At 42.7% G+C, this 19,905-nt stretch overlaps 1 protein-coding gene across 1 annotated transcript; it reads left to right on the top strand.

Annotated features, from left to right (window-relative positions):
* Window positions 1-3,329: 3,329 nt before the first annotated feature.
* LOC147850940 (uncharacterized) lies at window positions 3,330-11,965 on the top strand. Its single transcript, XM_087335528.1, has 14 exons — window positions 3,330-3,540; window positions 4,611-4,952; window positions 5,715-5,864; window positions 6,125-6,298; window positions 6,427-6,570; window positions 7,440-7,545; window positions 7,641-7,789; window positions 7,924-8,049; window positions 8,560-8,703; window positions 8,822-8,909; window positions 8,992-9,365; window positions 9,666-9,992; window positions 11,070-11,300; window positions 11,582-11,965. The coding sequence occupies exons 2-14, from the start codon at window positions 4,641-4,643 to the stop codon at window positions 11,720-11,722; spliced, it is 2,466 nt and encodes an 821-aa protein (XP_087191654.1). The 5' UTR covers window positions 3,330-3,540; window positions 4,611-4,640; the 3' UTR covers window positions 11,723-11,965.
* Window positions 11,966-19,905: the final 7,940 nt, after the last annotated feature.

A 19,905-nucleotide genomic window follows, 5' to 3' on the forward strand; every position in this document is an offset into this window, starting at 1 on the left:
GTTCGCAGAACTTCTAGCTCGGTTGGTAACAAATTGTAGATCGGTCCCCATGGTGGCTCTTTCCCCGGTTGTAAATCGATGGGGCAATCATACGGTCGATGGTGAGGAAGCGTATTGGCTTGTACTTTATCGAACACATCGGCATAATGATGATACTTCTTTGGAAGTTGAACGGTGGACTCCTCTTTAATGGTGTCTGAGGGTCTTACTGATATTGCGAAGAGAAACATTTCTTCCTTGCGTCCTTCTTCCCGCAACTAATGTAGCGAAATGGTTGCAATCTCATGAGTAGACCCTCGGGCTTTTCGATACCGGATTTCTGTTGTTCTCCAATCTATGTCTGGGTTATGTAATTCGAACCATGGTAAACCTAAAACAATGGGGTGTTCTGGGATGCTAATTATATTAAATGATACTACACATGCTAGATTATCTAGGACAATATTAACGGGCTCTGACTCTTCTATGATATTTCCGGAAGCAATGGGACGACCATCAATGACTACTACAGAGGCTGGACACGGGAGTTTTCTGGTGATATTTGATGAGCTTGGGCAAAGTTCCTATCCATGAAGCAAGAATTAGCTCCGGAATCTAGAAGTGCTAAGACATGTACTGGAGGGGTACTTTTAGTACTAACTGTTACTTGGGCTACGAACACATTGCTAACTTGCTTAGAGGGAATGGAACCACTAAAAGATAATGATGATAAAAGATATATATTATGTGAAGAGAGTATACAATAGTGGCTAGGAGGCTTAAGACTGGCGTTGAACCGATTTGGTTCGAAATAATGCCTTGTGCCTCCTTTTATAAAGTTCTCAAGAGTACTCCTAAAGTTTCTAGAATGTTCCAGGGAAATCTAGAATATACATCCATTTTCTATAATAAAACATAAATGAAAATAATATTTTACGTATTACAATGTATGGTCTGATGGTTAAGAGCTCGACCCATGTAGCATAAGGTCATGGGTTTGAGTCTTGCCATATCATGACAACGGTTCACTACCATGAGAACTATTGTTCAAGTAAAGGAGAATCCTCTTTCCTTCGACCAGTAACATTGACTAAAGGTTGAAGAAGGAGGGAGGATTCTCCCCACATGCAATGTGGTTATTGTGGCAAGTTTGGTCACCATGAGAAGGAATATCGAAAGAAGAAAAGCTGATGCACCAACTTCGATTATGAAGATTATGGTGGAATGTTCATAATGAGGTACAAAGCGAATTCTATGTCGGCATCTAGTCCGACCTGCACCTCTAGTTCCGAAGACATATGCATCTAGTCCGACCTGCACCTCTAGTTCCAAAGACATATGGTTTATTGATTCCGGCGCCTCCAACCACATTACGTCCCATGAAGAATGGTTCTGTGAGTTGCGAACGCCCGATCAACCCGACTATGTGGAGACTGGGGACGACACTAATCCAATTCGGCATGCCGGGAATGTCCCATTCGAGAAGGACGGTAACAAAACCTTCAGTAAGAATGTCTTGCATGTACCGACCATAATGAAGAATTTAGTCTTGGCCAGCCAAATTGTGGAGCAAGGCATGCAAGTCTGACTCAACCATGGAGGGTGCTTCATCGAAAAGGAGGGTTGACTCATCGCTAAAAGACGAAGAGAAGTTTGAATGTACATTCTCGATTTGAAAGGTGAAATCGGCCATGTTTACGAAGGGTCCCAAAGTTGACATGGACATAGAGTTGTGGCACCAAAGAATTGGTCACATCAATCTCCAAAAACTTGACAAAGGGATGCAGTCGAAAAGAGTCATCATCGGACTCCCGACCTTCAGAGAAAAAGAGATTGAGGGAGTATGTGGAGCATGCCAATTCGGCAAACAACATCGACATCCATTTCCATAGGAAAGAAATGTGAGCAAAAGCCTCTTGGATGTAATCCAGTCCGATGTTTGGGGACCAACACAAATGGCAACATTCGGTGGATGCCGATACTACGTCACCTTTGTCGACAACCACTCTAGGCACACTTGGATCTTTCCAATGCACCAGAAGAACAAAGTGTTCTCGCATTTACAAAGGTTCAAGAATGGAATCGAAAAAGAAACGGACCAACATGGTCAGTGCCTTTGGTTGGACGCAGGAAAAGAGTAATTCTCTATATCTTTCTAATTTTATCAGATGTCCCTGAAGGGACCTCTCTCTTTGTTTGTCTCCTACTTGTGTTTCTACCGAGAGTATCTCTCTCTCTCTCTCTCTCTCTCTCTCTCTCTTTTCTGGTAAAAGCACACAATTATATTAATTGTATGTAAAATCCACTTAGTTACAACACTTCTTAGTCTCCTTTACCTATCATATGCCTATGTAGGGAGAGGGACATTTTGTAATGCTATTAAAAAACCTGAATATGCATTTGAGGGAAATGATCCCCACATGCTCTAACCTCCACAAATTCCACGTGAGAATACCTTTAAGCTTATTTATAAAGGCATTCACCCCATGTCTATTATCAAACATGAAAACATTACGCATATTCCAATTGTGTTGTAGACCCCAATAACATAAAGTTTGGAACAATATCTCCATCTCATCATTTGGACCATTTTGAACATATTGGAAAAAAACCCATTGTTGAGGTCTCAAACAACGGGTTTAAACTTGCCAAATGTCCGATAAGTACTTCCAAATGATTGCTCTCTCTCTCTCTCTCTCTCTCTCTCTCTCTCTCTCTCTCAAGAAGATGAAGTTTAAGCAAGGTAAGATTTTATAATTTGCAACAACAATAGGCCTGTGGATCATAACCTTCAAGAAAGAAAGAAAGGAAGAGGTACTTGAGATGGTGGACTCAAAATATTTGTGGTCCCTTAAAAGGTAAAGTCAATAAGTGTTTGCATACTACTTTGCCACCTTTACTGATGATCATTCCATGCATACATAAAAATATATATATTGGGGGCTTTGGTTGAAAGGTTGGGCCATATTTAGGTAGGGGGCACTCTCACAGTGGCCATGGCCCATATATTATATTATATTATATATGGTCTCTCATTTCTGGGCTGGTTGGGCTGCTTTTTTTTGGGCCAATTGTGCACCTAGTCTTTCATTCATGGGTTGTGGCCGCGACACGTGGCGTCCGGAGGGCGTCCGACGTGGCGCTCATTCACAACCTCAAAAAAAGAAAATAAAACCTACACCACATACGTGTATGTATACAACAAACAACAAACACTCTCAAGCGCGAGTTGAGGAGGGAAGATAAGCAGCAGCAGCAGCAGCAAAAGAAGAAGAACAGCTCCCCTAACCCTAACCCTAACCCTAACCCTAATTTCGAAGTTTACTCTTCGCTGCCTGTATCATATCATCCTTCAACTCCACACCAACACCACCACCTCAATCTCATCTTTCACTGAGATTTCTGCAGAATCCGTAAGCTCAGATCGGATCAGTCTGTGAATCGATTTCGAATTCGCCTTTTCTCTCTCTCTCTCTCTCTCCCCCATTGGGTTCAAGTTTTGCATCGCAGAAATCAAGAGATCTTATCGTCGTCGGCCTCATCATCAGAGGCTCCGCTCAGGTACGGCATCACTTCACACCAGAGCTCTTTCCCTTTTCATCTAAACCATTACAATCTCGTCAAAACTCTTTCCATTTCGTAAGGAATATCTCCATTCCATGAAAGCTTTCTTGCACTCTCTCGAAGACTCCTTCCATTTTATGAAAGCTCTTTCTTTTGATTGCCTATTTCATTAGAATTCTTCCCATTTAATCAATCCTCTTTCCATTCCAGAAAAGCTTCATGAAAGTTATTTTTCGATTTGGTTAATGAAATTCTCCATTTCATGAAAGCATTTCCCGATTTCAATAATTCTCTTTCAATTTCAATAAAGCTCTATTTATTTTATGCGAACACGTTCCATTTCTTACAAAAAAAACCTTGCAGTCTCATTGAACCTTTATCTATGGGGTCCTGCCATTTCCTTGAAATTTTGTTTTATTTTTAAATAAACTTATTTACGTAGCTCTAATTAGATACTAAAAGCGAGTTTCTTCATGTTCGCTGAAATTATATGCAGAAACTTATCTTCATAGTTTTGATCAGAAAAATGTGTGAAAGTTTCCACTAAAGTTTCTGTGAAACGTCTTTTGTTTTGCTGCAATTATACAAATAACCGAGGGAAATTCCCAAATTACATCTTCTTGGATGTTTGTTTGGTTTTCCACTGAAAAATTATACATAGTGTTGGCATCTTCATAGCCTGATGAGAGTACTCGGAAATTTTCCACTGGCATTTCCTTTAAACTTTTTGTTTTGAATTTGTACACAGATTTATCTCTATAGCTCTCATATCGAATTGATTAAAAATCCCTCAGCACACAGTTCATTTGATTTTCTGAATATTCAGACAGAGACTTATCTCAATAGCTCTCCTTTAGAATGGGCTTCAGATTTCCGCAATGTCTTGTTTATTTGCTTAAATTATACATAGAAACTTAATCTCCATATCTCTGACAGATTTATGAGAGAGAGTCCCCATTCAAATTTCCCCAAACATTAGTTTTTTTGGCTGAAACTATACAAATTAATAAGCTAAAGTTCCCTTTTGAAATGTTCTTGAATGCTTTTTTTTCTCTGGAATTATGCAGACTTAATCTCCATAGCTTTCAGCCATAATAATGGGTGAAAGCGCGCGTACCTTTGTGAGTAGTCTCTGTGGATGTCATTCAGCTATGACTTTGTTGGACCTTCAAAGAACTCGCCGAAATGTGGATGGAAGCCATCTTGCTTTAAAAGCACAGATTTTCTATGGAGACTTCAACAAGAAGATGTATGAAAAAAAGCATAGGGTGCAGAGTTTAAATGGAAAGAGCAGAAAATTTGTTGAAGCTGTGATGACCGATCCTTCCGTGGAAACAAAGTTAGCATCGCTTAATGCAGATAAGAGCAAAGGATCAAGTTCTTCTTTCACAACAGGAAGTCGCTCCTTGGTACTATTCTACTTTAACCAAAAGCTTCTGAATTTCTGTAACACAATGTGCATGTTTAACCTTTGGTATGTTTTTCACGTTACACATTGTTTAAATTTACATTGAAAGTAATATGTACTTGAATTCATATCAGAAAGGGGTATGTTTTGGGGGAGGGTAGCAGGGCGTTGTAAATAATTGAAGAGGAAAATGATTTGATATGTCTCCCTGTATGTCTAACGGAGTCATATTGCTACATTGATTTGCCATGGATTTATATTTGTCCAATATGTTTCAGATATTTATCTTTTCATGTGTGCAAAGTCTGCTTTAATCAAAAGCTTCAGAATTGTCGTCCTGTAATGTGCACGTTTACCCTTTCAATCTTGTTAATTAAAAACACCGTTTGCATTGGAAGTAATGATGTCTGTGCTCTGTATTATTTTTCTTGTGTCCCGAGTATACTTCGATGTGTATAATTCACATACGTATAATTCTACATAGTGATTTCAACCAAAGGATACCTGTAGATCTGAAATTGACACATGTAACTCCATATTGTTGATTGTAGTGTCCTGCATTCATTTGTTTATTTACTGTTATTGAGCTTTCATTCTCCTTAAATCTGGGCATGACTCATAAAGAAAGCTGCAGTTTTGGCCCGGTAGTTTAAATGAAATATCGTTTCTACAGGTAGATTTTATGTGCATAACTGTAAACCTATTTGTTTCCGCAAGTATATCTTATGCATATTAACTGTATCCCAGTCTATTTGAATTTCAGAATGTGAAGGGTATGTCAGAAGAGATCAAGAAGATGCGGGCACAGTTAGAGGAAGATGAACAAGTTGCTTCTTTGATGAGAGGGTTGCGTGGACAGAACCTTTCTGATGAGCTTTTCGCGTCTTCTGATGTGAGGATGAGACTCGTGGAGGTACTTCCAATAAAATTTCAAGCCATGAGAAATGATGAGGGTTGGATAATAAATTGAAAAAACTTTGTGATATTGGGGAGTTTTTCAACCATATAATTGCTCATAGAGCCCATATAAATGAGAAAACAGAGAAGCATCGGCGATATGACTTCTCAAATAGCACATCGATTGCTCTTTCGGGGGTAGTTTTGAGTTTTCCCTTATAAACTTTTTCCTACCTACTTTGGATTAAAGAAGATGCTGCTTTGTCCTATTTTCAGGTAAATGAAGGAGAAAGTGAAAGCTTACCTCAAGTATATGATCCGGATACAATCGCGGCATACTGGAGCAAACGGCCAGGAGCAGTAGTTACTAGAATTGCACAGTTGCTAAGTGTTGCGGGTGGATTCCTCTCTGGCATTGCTTCTGACATTATCACAAAGAAAGTGAAAGAGGTATTTTATGTCAATCCTTAGTGTATATAACAATAAATGTAATACGTGGTGTATATTATGTCACATGCAATAGGAGAAACTATGCATAAATTTCTCAATTGAACTTCTTGTGTGGATTCATTTTACAGAATGAAGTTGCCAGGGCTATTGAGCTACGCGATATAGTTACCTCTTTGGGACCAGCTTATATAAAGTTGGGCCAAGCTCTTAGCATTCGACCTGATGTTCTCTCGCCAGCAGCTATGACAGAGCTTCAGAAGCTTTGTGATAAGGTTTGTTTTTATTGTTAATATCCATGCTAAATTAGCATTGATAGATATTTTCTTCTTTAGTCTTGTTTAAGTATGCATTCATCTCTTTTCCATGTCTCTGTCATTATCGTTATAGGAACTACTTATCTAAATAGAAATGCCAATTCTTTAGCTGTACTTGGCTGGTTCATATCAAGTTGGTGCAAACTGTTAGTGCGCGACCTGATATTGTCTCCACCAGCTGAGCTTGTAGAATGATGTAGGATGTGTCTGTGTGGGGCAGGGATAACTGGCAAACTACTTCTGTCATCATTTCATTATTTTGTTACAGGAAGTTAATCATGTTAATGCTTTTAGTTTCTCATGTGGAGAAATGAGGTCATGCTATGCATCTTGTGTACTACAGCTGTTTTTTCCTATGCCTGTTATTTGTGGTGTATGTTGGCTGTCAATCTGGTATAATGTTGGTTTGATTGGATATGAGCTATTTAGGTTTTGGCTGTAGAGTCTTGATCAGCCTGTCAAAGCCATAATACACGTCAAGTTTTTTATGTACATAGACCCCAATTTAGGGTTAGGCAAGATTAAAATCCTGAAACAGAACCAAATTCTGTACCTATTATAATCTGTCGCAGATGGTGTGTTATTGATATTTCTGATGATATCCTTTAAGCATAAGAGATATGGAAGATGTCCAGTGGTTTATGTACGAACATTTTATTGATTCTCATCTTTCCATGTTGGCATACCATTATATGTAATTCTATTTGTGCAGTTCAAATTTTTGAGATGTACAGTAATTTGTATGTAAATGTTTCATGTTTCTGTGTAACTGATCATCAGTGTTCCAGGTATATTTTTAATTTCTTAGTAATCTGATTTATTGACAGGTTCCTTCATTTCCTGATGATGTGGCAATGAATTTACTTGAGGAAGAGCTTGGAAAACACTGGTCAGAGATCTATTCAGAACTTTCACCATCACCAATTGCTGCAGGCAATTCCCATGGACTCCTGAACTCACAGACATAATTAAAAAAATGGTTTTGCATGCTAAGATGGATTTTAACTCACTCATAAGTGTCATTACAGCTTCATTGGGTCAAGTTTACAAAGGACGCTTAAAGGAAACTGGAGACTTAGTAGCTGTGAAAGTTCAGCGGCCGTATGTACTGGAAACAGTTACCATTGATCTATTCATAATTCGGAAACTGGGGATGGCGCTTCGGAGGTTCCCACAGGCAAGCAGTTCTTTTTCCTTTTCTTTATTATATGCTTGGAAGAACGGTGGATTGAGAACGAAGAAATGAATAGTGGATTCAGAATGAAGATGCGTACTGCCTACTGAGAATGGTAATGTGTTGTCATTTGACAGATTGCCACAGATGTTGTGGGTCTTGTAGATGAATGGGCAGCAAGATTCTTTGAGGAGCTTGATTATGTCAATGAGGGGGAAAATGCTACACGATTTGCTGCATTGATCCAAGAAGATCTTCCTCAGGTTTGTTTGAAGTGCCAAAAAATTTATGGAACGACATAATTGTCTGAAAGAACAGTCTGTGTACAATTATATTTCTCATAAATCTTGCTAAGAAATAATAGACAAATATACCAAGTGCAAACTTGCAGTCCCCTGACTGCATTTAGTCAACCTTCTTTCAACCCATATCTGACATTTGGGGTTTTAGTCCATCAATCTTTGCATGATTGCCATATTTCAGAGGATATCTTCCTCAAATGTATCTTGAATGGATGAGAAGATCGTCAACATGCTATACTGACCAATGGAACCAGTTTAGTATGATGACTATAGGGCCACTCTCCGAGCTGTATGTTATATATTGTATTTTGGGTTTGTCTTTCTTGTTGCTGCTAACCAGCTTCTGTTCTATTCTAATATGTAATTAGCTGTATAGTTATTTGAATAATTGGGTTTCTTTCATAAAAAATCCGACGAACTTATATTTACATGAACAATTATATTGTGTTAGTTTTTATTCATATTTTTCAGGTGGTGGTTCCTAAAACATATTCTAAGTACACTTCAAGGCGTGTATTAACTACACAATGGATAGATGGAGAGAAGTTATCTCAGAGCACTGCTAGCGATGTGGGTGATCTTGTTAACGTTGGTGTGATTTGTTATCTCAAACAGGTGTCTAGATCTTCCTTCAGTTTAAACTTTTTCTTTTCTGTATATCATTTTCCATTTGCATTGAGATATGAGTGTGCTATATTGGTAGTATTGATGTTGTTTGGTTATTGGTTGGCAGTTGCTAGACACGGGGTTGTTTCATGCTGATCCACACCCAGGAAATCTCATTCGCACTCCAGATGGGAAACTTGCAATACTTGATTTCGGTATGATTTCTGCCAAAAGTTTATTATGGTTTTCTTCTTATCATTCAGATTTTAAAGTTTTGCACTGAACTAATGTGTGCAGGTCTCATGACTCAAATCACGGACAATCAGAAGTATGGGATGATTGAGGCTATTTCCCATCTCATCCATAGAGACTATGATGCCATTGTCAAGGACTTTGTGATGCTGGATTTCATTCCTGAGGGAGTGAATCTGGACCCAATTATGCCAGTGCTAGCAAAGGTCTTTGATCAAGCACTCGAGGGTGGAGGCGCAAAAAATATCAATTTTCAAGAGCTTGCAGCAGATCTGGCACAAATAACTTTCGATTATCCTTTTCGAATCCCACCATATTTTGCATTAATCATTCGTGCAATTGGTGTATTGGAGGGCATTGCCTTAGTCGGCAACCCTGACTTTGCAATTGTTGATGAGGCATACCCTTACATAGCACAGGTTTTTTTCTTTCATTTTTCCATGGCATTCACCAGTGACTTGCAATTCGTATTACCATTATTTCACATTATAAAGTAGGTTTGCAGTGGCCGTTCTTCATGTTCTTACATTCAATGTGATTTATAGTATCACTTGAAGCACTGTGAAAAACCTTTTTCTTAAGATAATCATGTAGTTTCCTATCTAAGAGGTTCTTCTGGACAGATACATTTTGCATCTAAACCCTAAACTATAATTTCTTTTTCCCCTGACTGAAAACAGTAACTATAATGTCTGAACTTATTGCTCAATGTGTTGCAGAGACTTCTGACAGACAGTTCTCCTCGACTCAGAGAAGCTTTGCGATACACGATATATGGCAAAACTGGTGTTTTCGATGTAGAACGATTTATCGATGTTATGGAGGCCTTTGAGTCATTTGTAAGTGCAGCAAAGAGTGGAGGAGGGGAGGATTTACAAGGCAGCATGGCCACTTTGGGACTAGTTGATGCAGGAAGCTCAAGGTTTTTGCCACTTCCTCTCGAGATGCAACAAGAAAAGAAGGCTCAGAAAACTCAAACAAGGGCTGCATTAGGTTTTCTTTTATCTCAACAAGGCGAATTTTTCAGAGAGTTCATACTAGATGAGGTTTACTTCTGAAACTTTACTTTCTTTTTATTAGAAGATATGTATGCCATAACTTTAAGAGCTCCTTGTGTATTCATCCTCAGTGGGTTTTTCTTTATCTCAATCTATCCATATGATGAGATTTTCTTTCGGAACGAGAATATTAGTTTGTGAGGGATAAGAAGAGGGAGAGGCATTTATTGGAAGACATGTATGCTTCATGTCTGAAAAGAGGTGCTTCATTATAGGATGAGCTTTTCTATTAGGTTTCTTAGAAAGAGAGATAAATTATATTGTCATCTTTGGAGGTCAAATATGACCTAGAGACCAAAAATATTACATTTAACGTGATACATGTGAAAGTGAGTGGGGACTCCCGATGTTCAAGAACTTCACCAATGAATGTTGTAACTGAGAGTGCACATTGTGATTGTGAAAGAAATTCGTGCAAGGATTGGGGTTGGTCGAAGATGTGTGGAAAGCATGGTTGAATATGATTTAAGGTAGAGTATTGTGTCAAAGTGTGATACTTAGACCCCCGAACTTGTTTTGGGCAAAGTGTCCATAGTTGACCATCTCATCACTTGTGCCCCAACTCCTTGTTTCACATCACAATGCGTATGAGCTAGTTGCATGGAAGCAATGGTTAGGATGACAAGACACCGAGATGCGCTCGAACATTATCAATGTGTACGGTTTCCCCGTTCGGCGAAGAATATGGTTTTGTAGTTAGGTCCAACATATGTAGTATAATGTGTGAAGCGTGATAGATTGGCATCGCAAAAAGGCCTCTTTTGGGGAATTGAAAGGCTACTAATTAACAATGCTTCATGATAGTAAGAGGAGGTCCTTGCCATTTATCCTTGATTGTCTTCCTCTCCTCTCTACATATAGGGTAAGACTTTCTAATGGCGGGACATAAATTTTTAGAGAGAGACAGATTATGGAATATGAGCCATGGTCACAATATCGCTCACTGTAAATGCGTTCAGAATAGGCTGCATTTAAGGGTGCTTTCCTGACATTCTAATAGTTTTAATTCGATATCATACACACATTGTTTTGTGATTTGACACTGGACAGAACGGTTTTCTGCAGGTGGTGAAGGGTATAGATGCTGTATCTAGGGAGCAATTAACACAGTTGATTGTAACCTTTGGATTTGACAGAATGATACCTTCCCTGAGTTCTGTACCCGCATTCTCATTTTTGCGACCTGCCTTCTTGCTTCCATCAATAACTGCTGAAGATCAGGTGGTGCTCAATAACACAAGAAGGGTTCTCTCTTTTCTCATAGAGGGCACACCAGCTGAAAAAACACAAGATCAGGTGATGATATATTATCTCATACCTTTGTTGAACTTTTACATGATTGTAACTTCAAAATGTGTACCCTTTCGAGTTTGTAAACTGATCAAAATGCTCATGAGTTTTAAAAAATTAGGCACTTAATGTTTTCAAAACCTACCAGACTATAGAGGGCTGAAAACTTACGGGTATTCTGGTGACTATGGGATAAGTTAGGGGTCTGCTTTTGGTGGGTGTCCCTAAAATGTTTGTTCTGATTGCTAGTCTGCTGATATTAGATTTGTTGGATGTGTGAAAAACAGGCTGGTAGCTTGAAGATTTTTGAGATATCACAAGAACTTTTGCCGTTGCTGCCAGCAATCACAGTGCAGATGGTGCCCGAAATTGCTAACCGTTTAGTATCAAGAGTTGTTGCTCGATTTTTGAGGGATGTGTTTCTGTAATTACATTTTTCTATCCCTCACTAACATGTAACGCTATCCTATGTAAAAAAGAGAAGAGATTTGTCTGTAGCTATACAAGAACCTCTTTGTGTGCTGAGATAATTTCTGAAAAACTATTTTCCATTTATAGATCATGTAGAAACCCATGTATTCCTTCCATTGATAAATGTATATACACAGATTCTTGATATATTTATGCGAGCACTTGATGTTCCATATAAAATCATTTCTTGTATTCAATCACATATGGTACTTGAAAAAGTAGTACTATTTCGTATTTCCTGTCATGTAAATTTAGAGACAGCGATCAAGTGACAAATATTGTTGCCATGTATTTCATGAGTGAGAGCTGTATCAGACTAATGAAACTTGAGTTTTTGTGATTTAAAAACTCCTTTATTGCTGATCTGTACACTTAAAACATGACGTTTCCCTTCAACTGGCTCATCAATGCGTGAATAATTTGAGCTTAATCATGAGCAGATCGTCGATAGGACCTTGACAGACCAAAATATCAGAAAGCGTTCATTTCACAATGGTATGGATCCTTTTTAAGTATAATTATACCAGCTACGGTGATCATGCCTTCTGTTGAAAGTAATTCAAAGTTTAATGAAATATATGGGTATGCTATGGTCTGATTGCAGACTATGATATCATTGAAAATAAAATATATTAAACTTAACTGACATAGGCAGTCAAACTAGAAGGCATGGCTTAAAACTTGTAATTCCAAAATGAGGCTTTAGATGTTTCCTCAACGGTCCCTCAATGAATGTGCGTGAATCTCCCCTAGAGAAAGAAAGAAAGAAATTTTAACGTCTTTTAGGAGGCCCATATGGCCTATAAGACCAAACAAGAGATTACATCTTAAGTGTTGTCTTGTCTTTGAGAACAACAAATCAAAATAAAATAAATATTACTGAGTAAATATAAAAGTAAATAAATTAAAAAGAGACTAAAGAATCTGTTTTTTAGCACATGTAAGATTCTCAAGTTAGATATATCACTTGTCTTCGAAAGATCTCTAGCATAGGTCACTCCAAAATGGAGAGGTCTTCGAGGTGAGGGAAGCACCAACAATGGCGGGAGATAATGACCTTTATTTGTCGATGACAAGGGTGGTGAGGTAATGGTCCGTGGGGCCGAGGCCTACGTGCACGAAAAATTGTTATTGCTCGATCTATTGTAACCCTTACGTCCTGTCAGGAGCCCATTTGTGTAGCCCTTGATTGACTTGTATCATTAGTAAGAGTGATGGGGCTAAAGAAAGTTGTGATTGGTCTTTGTGGATGAGCTTGTGTGGTTGTACTATTGTCCAACAACTTTTCCCTGTGTATCTTGAGTTCTTGCAAGAAAAGTTCTAGACACAGTTGGTCCTCATATTCTATTCTCGTGCATACTAGGCCAATGCCTTGTTTAAAGAGGCAATGGTATTCTCCCTCTTATATCTTAAAGACACTACAATGGCAAACATCGTGTTCTTCGGAATCCACTCCTTGATGACACAATTGGCAAATTCTTTCTTCTAGAGGTATTTGTATATATTTACCCACCACAATCTCTGACTCATTTGATGAAGTTCACAACTGCCCAAGTTCGCAAGTGCCTTATCACACTGCCCAACGCATATTGTTGAGAAGCAAGCTCAACATTGGCCAAATCGACTGAATAAGTCAAGAGCCGGATCAGATGAAGATCGATCGGCTAGGCCCGAATCATATCAGAGAGCCGGATCGGAGAGCTGGATCCGCGGGAAGCCCGCAAGCCATTAGAGGCCTACGCTCCTAATTTAGTAGGTAGTTATATTTTTGGGAGTTAGTGTCAGAGGCTCTTTCATGAGCATTGAAGTACTTGTCAGTCCTTTAAGGATTTGTATAAAAATGCTCCCTCAACACATTTGTATGTACCGAGCGCATAGTATTTTGAATTGAGTTTTAGTCTTCTACTCTCTCTGTCTCTCCCGCTTATTATATTTCTGTTTTCTTCTTTGTGTTTCTTTGTTGCTGTCCGGCTCAGCTAGTTGTGTTCTGTTTAGCTTCCGCGTGTAAATCTTTACATGGTATCAAAGCGTGGGGATTGAGAATCCTTTGTTGGTGACATGTGTTAAACACACGCAAACCCTAATCCCCGGACAAGAACAGACAAGAAGAAAATGGACAGAGGAATGGGCGGTGTCCTTCTAATAAAGGAAGTGGGCAGAAGCCGCTACGCGTCGTGGGAGTACAAGATGGACCAGTACTTGCTCGGGCATGGCTACTAGAGTTATATCTGAGGAGAAAACGAAGTAGCACAAGTCGATGCACAAGGATTTCCGTTGTGGGAGCAGGCGACAAGTAGAGTCTTGTAGTGCCTTGCATCCTGTGTGCACGACCAGATGCTAGGCTACATTCAAGATGCAAAGACGCCGAAGGAGGCTTGGGACAATCTGAAGAAGATTTTCGCCGCGAGTACCACGATCCATAAGTTGCAACTCCGTCAAGAGCTCAACAATATCTAACAAATGGATATGACGGTGACCGACTACACCACAAAGATCAAGGAAATCTTTGAAGCCTTGGGATCCATCAATGTGACGGTGGATGAGGACGAAATGGTATAGATTTGCCTCAATGGTCTAGTTCAAAGGTACGTCGACCCGATCCGGATGGCTATTTGCACAAGGGAGAAACCACCATCGTTTTTCGATTTGTAATCGATGCTTATGGTCGAAGAAAACCACGCGGGTGTGTCAAGGAGCATACAATCCGACATTCGGATATTGTACATGGAGGCAGATAGGCCCCGTAATCATGGAAAACGTGGTGGATCAGCACGCAATGGTGGCGGCAAACAAGAGCAGAACCAAAGGCATAATCAACATGCCGACAACAGTTTCGAACCCTCAACGAGCAGGGGGAATCAAGATGGCACCAGAAACAGCAAGCAAAGGCCGCAATGGAATGCTAGTATTGTGGCCGAAAAGGCCATAGAGAAAGCAAGTGTTGGACGAAGAAGGCTGATTCGAACAAATCCGGATCGGGCAGAGCCGAATAAGGAAATCGGCAGCGGTTGCATTACGCCGAAGGCTCAAGGCAAGCCGAAACAGGCCCAACCTTCGTAATCAAGCATAAGGCCACCTCGATGAAGTCGGGCACCTCAAAACCCAATGAAGTGTGGTATGTCGATTCCGGAGCATCAAACCACATTAAGAGCCACGAAGAGTGGTTCTCACATTTAGAGAAGCCGAAACAACCAGGGGTCGTCGAAACCGGCGATGACACCTCACATCCCATCGAGCATGTCAGTGACATCCCCTTGAGCCATGTCTGCCAGAAAGGGAGACTAATGAACATCTTGCACATTCCGACAATGACCAAGAATTTGGTGTCGGTCGGATAGATTGTTGACCAAGGGATGCAGGTCCGGTTCACCCATCTCAGGTGCTTTATCGAAGAAGAAGGGAAAATCATCGCGTAAGGACGACGAGAAGGGAGGATGTTCATCCTCGACACAAACAACAGCAACACCGCAAAAGGACAAAAACTTGAATAAGATATCAACTTATGGCATAAACAGATCAGCCACGTCAACTTCCAACGGCTTAAGGAGTTGCAAATGAAACAAGTTGTGTTCGGTTTGCCAAAGTTCAGTGAGTGGAAAGCCCAAGTTTGTGAAGCCTGCCAACTAGGGAAACAACACCGGCTTCCTTTTCCCGACGAGTGAAATTGGAGTCACAATAAGCTCGACTTAATACATTCGGATGTATGGGGACCAACATTGAATGTGAGCCTAGGCGGGAGTCTATATTTCGTCTCTGTAAAGAATCGGATATGGATTCTTGTGAAGCGGAAGAGATATGAGTTATGTGTGTGTATGAGAGAGAGAGTGAGAGAGACAAGGAATAAGACACAAAGAATACGCAAGGTAAGAGTATATTAACAAAGGAGAAAGACTCAATGTTATACAAGGTGGGAGGAGGGTGCTTTATGTAGTCACCCTCTCTCTTCATTAACTACAAGACTCATGGAGCATGGGAAATGTGAAAGCTCTCAAGTTATGTGTCATAGAATATGATTCTATGACTCATACTAAATGCTAGAATATAAAGTGGTGACATAATGGTGACTCTTGACCGTTGGAGTGTCTCTTCACTCTCAAGGTGAGTTCACACACTAGACCAAGTTGAGCTTGATTCTCAACACGCCCCCTCAAGCTCAAGTCGGGTCGGTTTCAGACGGTATCCGAAATCCGCTTCAACTCGCGTTCCGGAGTCCGCGTCGACTCGCATCGACTCGCTTTATACGGAGTTGCGGAATCCGTGCTCCAGCTTGCATTTTGCGAAGTTTGTGTTTCGGCTTGCGTGCGTAGTTGCGAAGTCTGTGCTTACGGTTGCGGAATCTACGCGTTATTGCGTAGTGTCTTCAGTACTCCCCCTCAAGCTTGGCAGGTTAGGGATCGTCAATCCGAGATCGGTCATGAATTGCCATAGCTTGTCAGATCCTAAGACTTTAGTGAAGATGTCGGGCGTTTGAAGATTGGTGCTAATGTGTTGTAGGTCGAGATCGCCAACTAGAACACGCTCTCGGATGAAGTGATAGTCCACTTCGATGTGCTTTGTCCACGTGTGGAACACCAGGTTCCGAGCCAAATCAATACTGCTCATGTTGTCGCAGTAAAGGGAAGTTGGATCCTTGATGGGTACGCCCAGATCCTTCAAAATCCTCTTGAGCCATACAGCTTCACACGCAGCTACGGCTGCGCCCCTGTATTCCGCCTCCGTACTCGAAAGAGTGACGGTAGGCTGCTTCTTGCTACTCTAGGATATTGCTCCGCTGCCGAAGGAGAAAACAAATCCGGAGGTTGATCTTCTATTAGCTTTGTAGCTAGCCCAATCGGCGTCTATGTACCCCTCGAGTCGTATTGGCACCGCGGGCTTGTAGAGGATGCCGCAATCCATTGTGCCGTTCACTTACCGTAGAACTCGCTTAGCGCAATCCAAGTGAGTATAACGTGGTGTTTGCATGAATTGACTAAGGAGACCGACCGAATAACTCAGATCGGGTTGAGTGATCGTGAGGCAGATGAGACTCCCGATGAGTTGCTGATACTGAGTCGGCTCACATGCTTTGGTGCCAGAGTTCGCATCGAGTTTGAGATTGCGATCGAGCGGGGTTGCCGCGGATTTGCACTCAGCCATACCGAACAAGTTGAGGATGTAGTGCCGTTGAGAAATCATGATTCCAGCCGGAGTCCGAATTACCTCGATGTCGAGGAAGTAGTGGAGCTCCTTCATGTCCGTCATCTCGAATTTGTCGGAAAGGAGGGATTTGACTTATTGATTTCGATGAGATGCTCACCTCCAATGACTAGGTCATCCACATATAAGATGATAACGATCGGACCTGCGGAATTGCTTCGTATGTAGAGGGAGTTGTCCGATTTTGACATACAGAAGCAGATTTGATAAAGATATTGTGTTATCTTCGAATGCCATGCACACGTCGCTTGCTTGAGACCGTAGAGTGGCTTCTTGAGTCAGCACACAGCTTTCGGATGAATGCGTGATTCGAAGTCCGGTGGTTGTATCATGTACACTTCCTCTTCCAATTCGCCTTGTAGAAAGGCGTTCTTGACGTCCATTTGATGGAGGTGCCACCCTTTCGCCGCGGCAAGTGCAATTACGGTTCATACCGTCGTCATCTTTGCCATCGGGGCAAAGCTCTCTTCGTAGTCAACGTCGTGCGTTTGTGCGTAGCCTTTCGCTACTAGTCGCGCTTTGTAGCGGTTGACGGAACCATCGGCGTTGTACTTCACTTTGTAAATCCATCTGCATCCGATCGCCTTTTTTTGTGGTGAGGTGGGAACGAGATCCCACGTCTCGTTCTTACGTAGTGCTTGCATCTCCTCGTTCATGGCTTCGATCCATCGCGGATCCTTGGCTGCTTCGGAAAATGTTTCCAGCTCGCGTTGTCGTGTTGCTACGCGCGTGCGTGGCGAAGGGCGGGACCACGGGGCTCTTGGACTAAGGAGTAGAGAGAAGGAATCGGACACGGAATGGAAGCTTTCCTCAAGAAGAGGAAGAATGAACAAGAGACTAGATCGAACAAGAGGAAGATGGAGACAAGATGTATTAAATCGAGATGAACGATTACAAACGGTGGCCGTGTAGGCCGCACCAAACGACTACTCGAAAATTCTAGCCGACGAAGATGAAGATAAAGATGAAGAAACCCTAACCCTAACCCTAACGCTCGACCTATGTGGTATACCTCGCACACTCAAAATAGGCAACCCCCACAATGGTGCCTTCCCTCTCCTTTTATAGCACAAGGAGGGAAGACCGTTTACAAAAACGAGACTAAAATATCCCCTTTCATTCAAAGGGGATATTTGCCTTGATTTGGGGAGGGTGAGATTGATGGCCCCTTTACTCCCACCTCCTCACAAACAACTAGGTACCTATGTACCGCATAGTACCTCTCTCTCTCTCTCGCGTGGATGTGCGCATAAGACTACATCGCCTTTATACCTTAGGGATCTTATGGGGCATTTCTAGCACCATACCCTTTTCCCCTATTATTATTACAAATACATTATGTACGTGTGCAACGTTGCACATCGCTCTTTGGCTCTCCTTGCTCGGGTTTCCGCTCGTGGACGAAAATCTTCACGACATCCGCCCCCACCTAACCGCACATCCACCGGTATGTGCCAAAACATAGGGGAGAGAACATGAGATTTTCGGCCACGATGACCGACCGAGTCCTTAGCGTCCTCGTGGGCCCGCCTGGTTTTGTCCTCCACTTCGAGCAAGACCACCCCGTCCACACGAACCGCCGCCGCCTTCCGGTCCACCATCCTCACCAAATGGTCTCGAACCGTCGCCGCCATCCGATCCGCCACACTCGACGATGTTCGCCGAGTCGTTGCCTCCACCCGATCCGCCACGTCCACTGTGGGTCCTTGAACCCCCGACTACATCTGACCTGCCGTATCTGATGCCCGTGCTTTCCTCCCAGTTCGGTCCTCCCGAATGCCGTCGCCGACCTGGTTGCTCTTCCTTTGTGTGCCTCGTATATCCTCCGAACGCGCTCCCGGTCGCATGCCGGATTTCGCCCTTTGCGTGCCGCACACCTCGGCGTGCCGACTCTCTCTGCTCCACGCTTGCCTTCCGTAGGCTTTCCCCGTTGTTCGCCGTGCTCTCTCGCGGTAGACCGTGCCATCACCCCATCCTGCTTCGTGGCTCTCGTTACCGCTTCATCCCGTCTCTCGTCCTCTTGGCCCGCTTGGCCTCGCATGTCTTCCGGGACGCCGCGCTTCCGTAGCCCGTTGCTCCCCGCGCACCTCCTCCGGTTCTCAAGACATAGCCTTCCATGCTCGCCGATCATCCTCGTGCTTGTCGTTCGGCCCTTACGCGGCCACATTGCATGTCTCGCACTCCGCTCCGCTCTGCGTACCCTTTCGAAAAGGTACGTTGCTTCCCCAACATCCGTGTCGGTGCTCTCGTCTTCGGTCTCCTCCGCAACCTCCGATGTTGCCACTTCGCCCCGAGGTACACCCTCTTGGTCCGCCTCGCATGTCCTCCGGATGCGCTCCGGATCTCTCCGGTCGCACTCCGGTTTCCGCCCTTTGCGTGCCGCTCCTTTCGTTATATTGTCTCCGCATGTCGAACACCTCGGTGTGTCGACTCTTCCCGCTCCGCACTTGCCTTCTGTAGGCTCTTCCCATGTGTCGATGTTGTCCCTCGAATATGTGCTCATGGTTTGGCCCTTAGGCGGCCCCATTCCGCATTCCTTGCCTCTCCTTTGCCCGTCGTGCTCTCTCCCCGTAGAGCGTACTGTCATCCTGACCACCGTGTCGGTGTCCCTCGAGGCTCTTGTTATCGCCTCGCCTCGACTTGCGCCCTCTTGGCCCGCTTGGCCTTGCATGCCCTCCGGGAAGCATGCTGCGCTTCCTGTTCCTGGCGCGTAGCCCGTTGCTCTCCGCGCACCTTCTTCGGTTCTCAAGACATGACTCTCCGCTCATGCCGATCGCGCTCGGCCCATGTCGTCGGTCTTGGTGTTTCGCCGCGCCGTCCTTCGTCCCGCGCTAGCCTCTCGAAGGCTTCACCCGACCGTCATCGTCGGTCAATCTTTGTCGCCCATCCGCCGTATGCATGCTTGTGTCTTGGCCCTCCACTGGCCGTATTGCATGCGTCTCAT

This window comes from Azolla caroliniana, unplaced genomic scaffold (genome assembly GCF_043228905.1).
Source record: "Azolla caroliniana isolate FFs.n. ecotype wild unplaced genomic scaffold, voAzoCaro1.0.p SCAF_20, whole genome shotgun sequence".
Classification (NCBI taxonomy): domain Eukaryota; kingdom Viridiplantae; phylum Streptophyta; class Polypodiopsida; order Salviniales; family Salviniaceae; genus Azolla; species Azolla caroliniana.

Excerpts from the sequence above, each read along its gene's own strand:
- LOC147850940 (XM_087335528.1), top strand. The coding sequence starts at position 4,641 with ATGGGTGAAAGCGCGCGTACCTTTGTGAGTAGTCTCTGTGGATGTCAT. Across the intron at positions 6,299-6,426 it reads TCACAAAGAAAGTGAAAGAG|AATGAAGTTGCCAGGGCTAT; the intron begins GTATTTTATGTC and ends TTCATTTTACAG. Across the intron at positions 7,790-7,923 it reads CGCTTCGGAGGTTCCCACAG|ATTGCCACAGATGTTGTGGG; the intron begins GCAAGCAGTTCT and ends GTCATTTGACAG.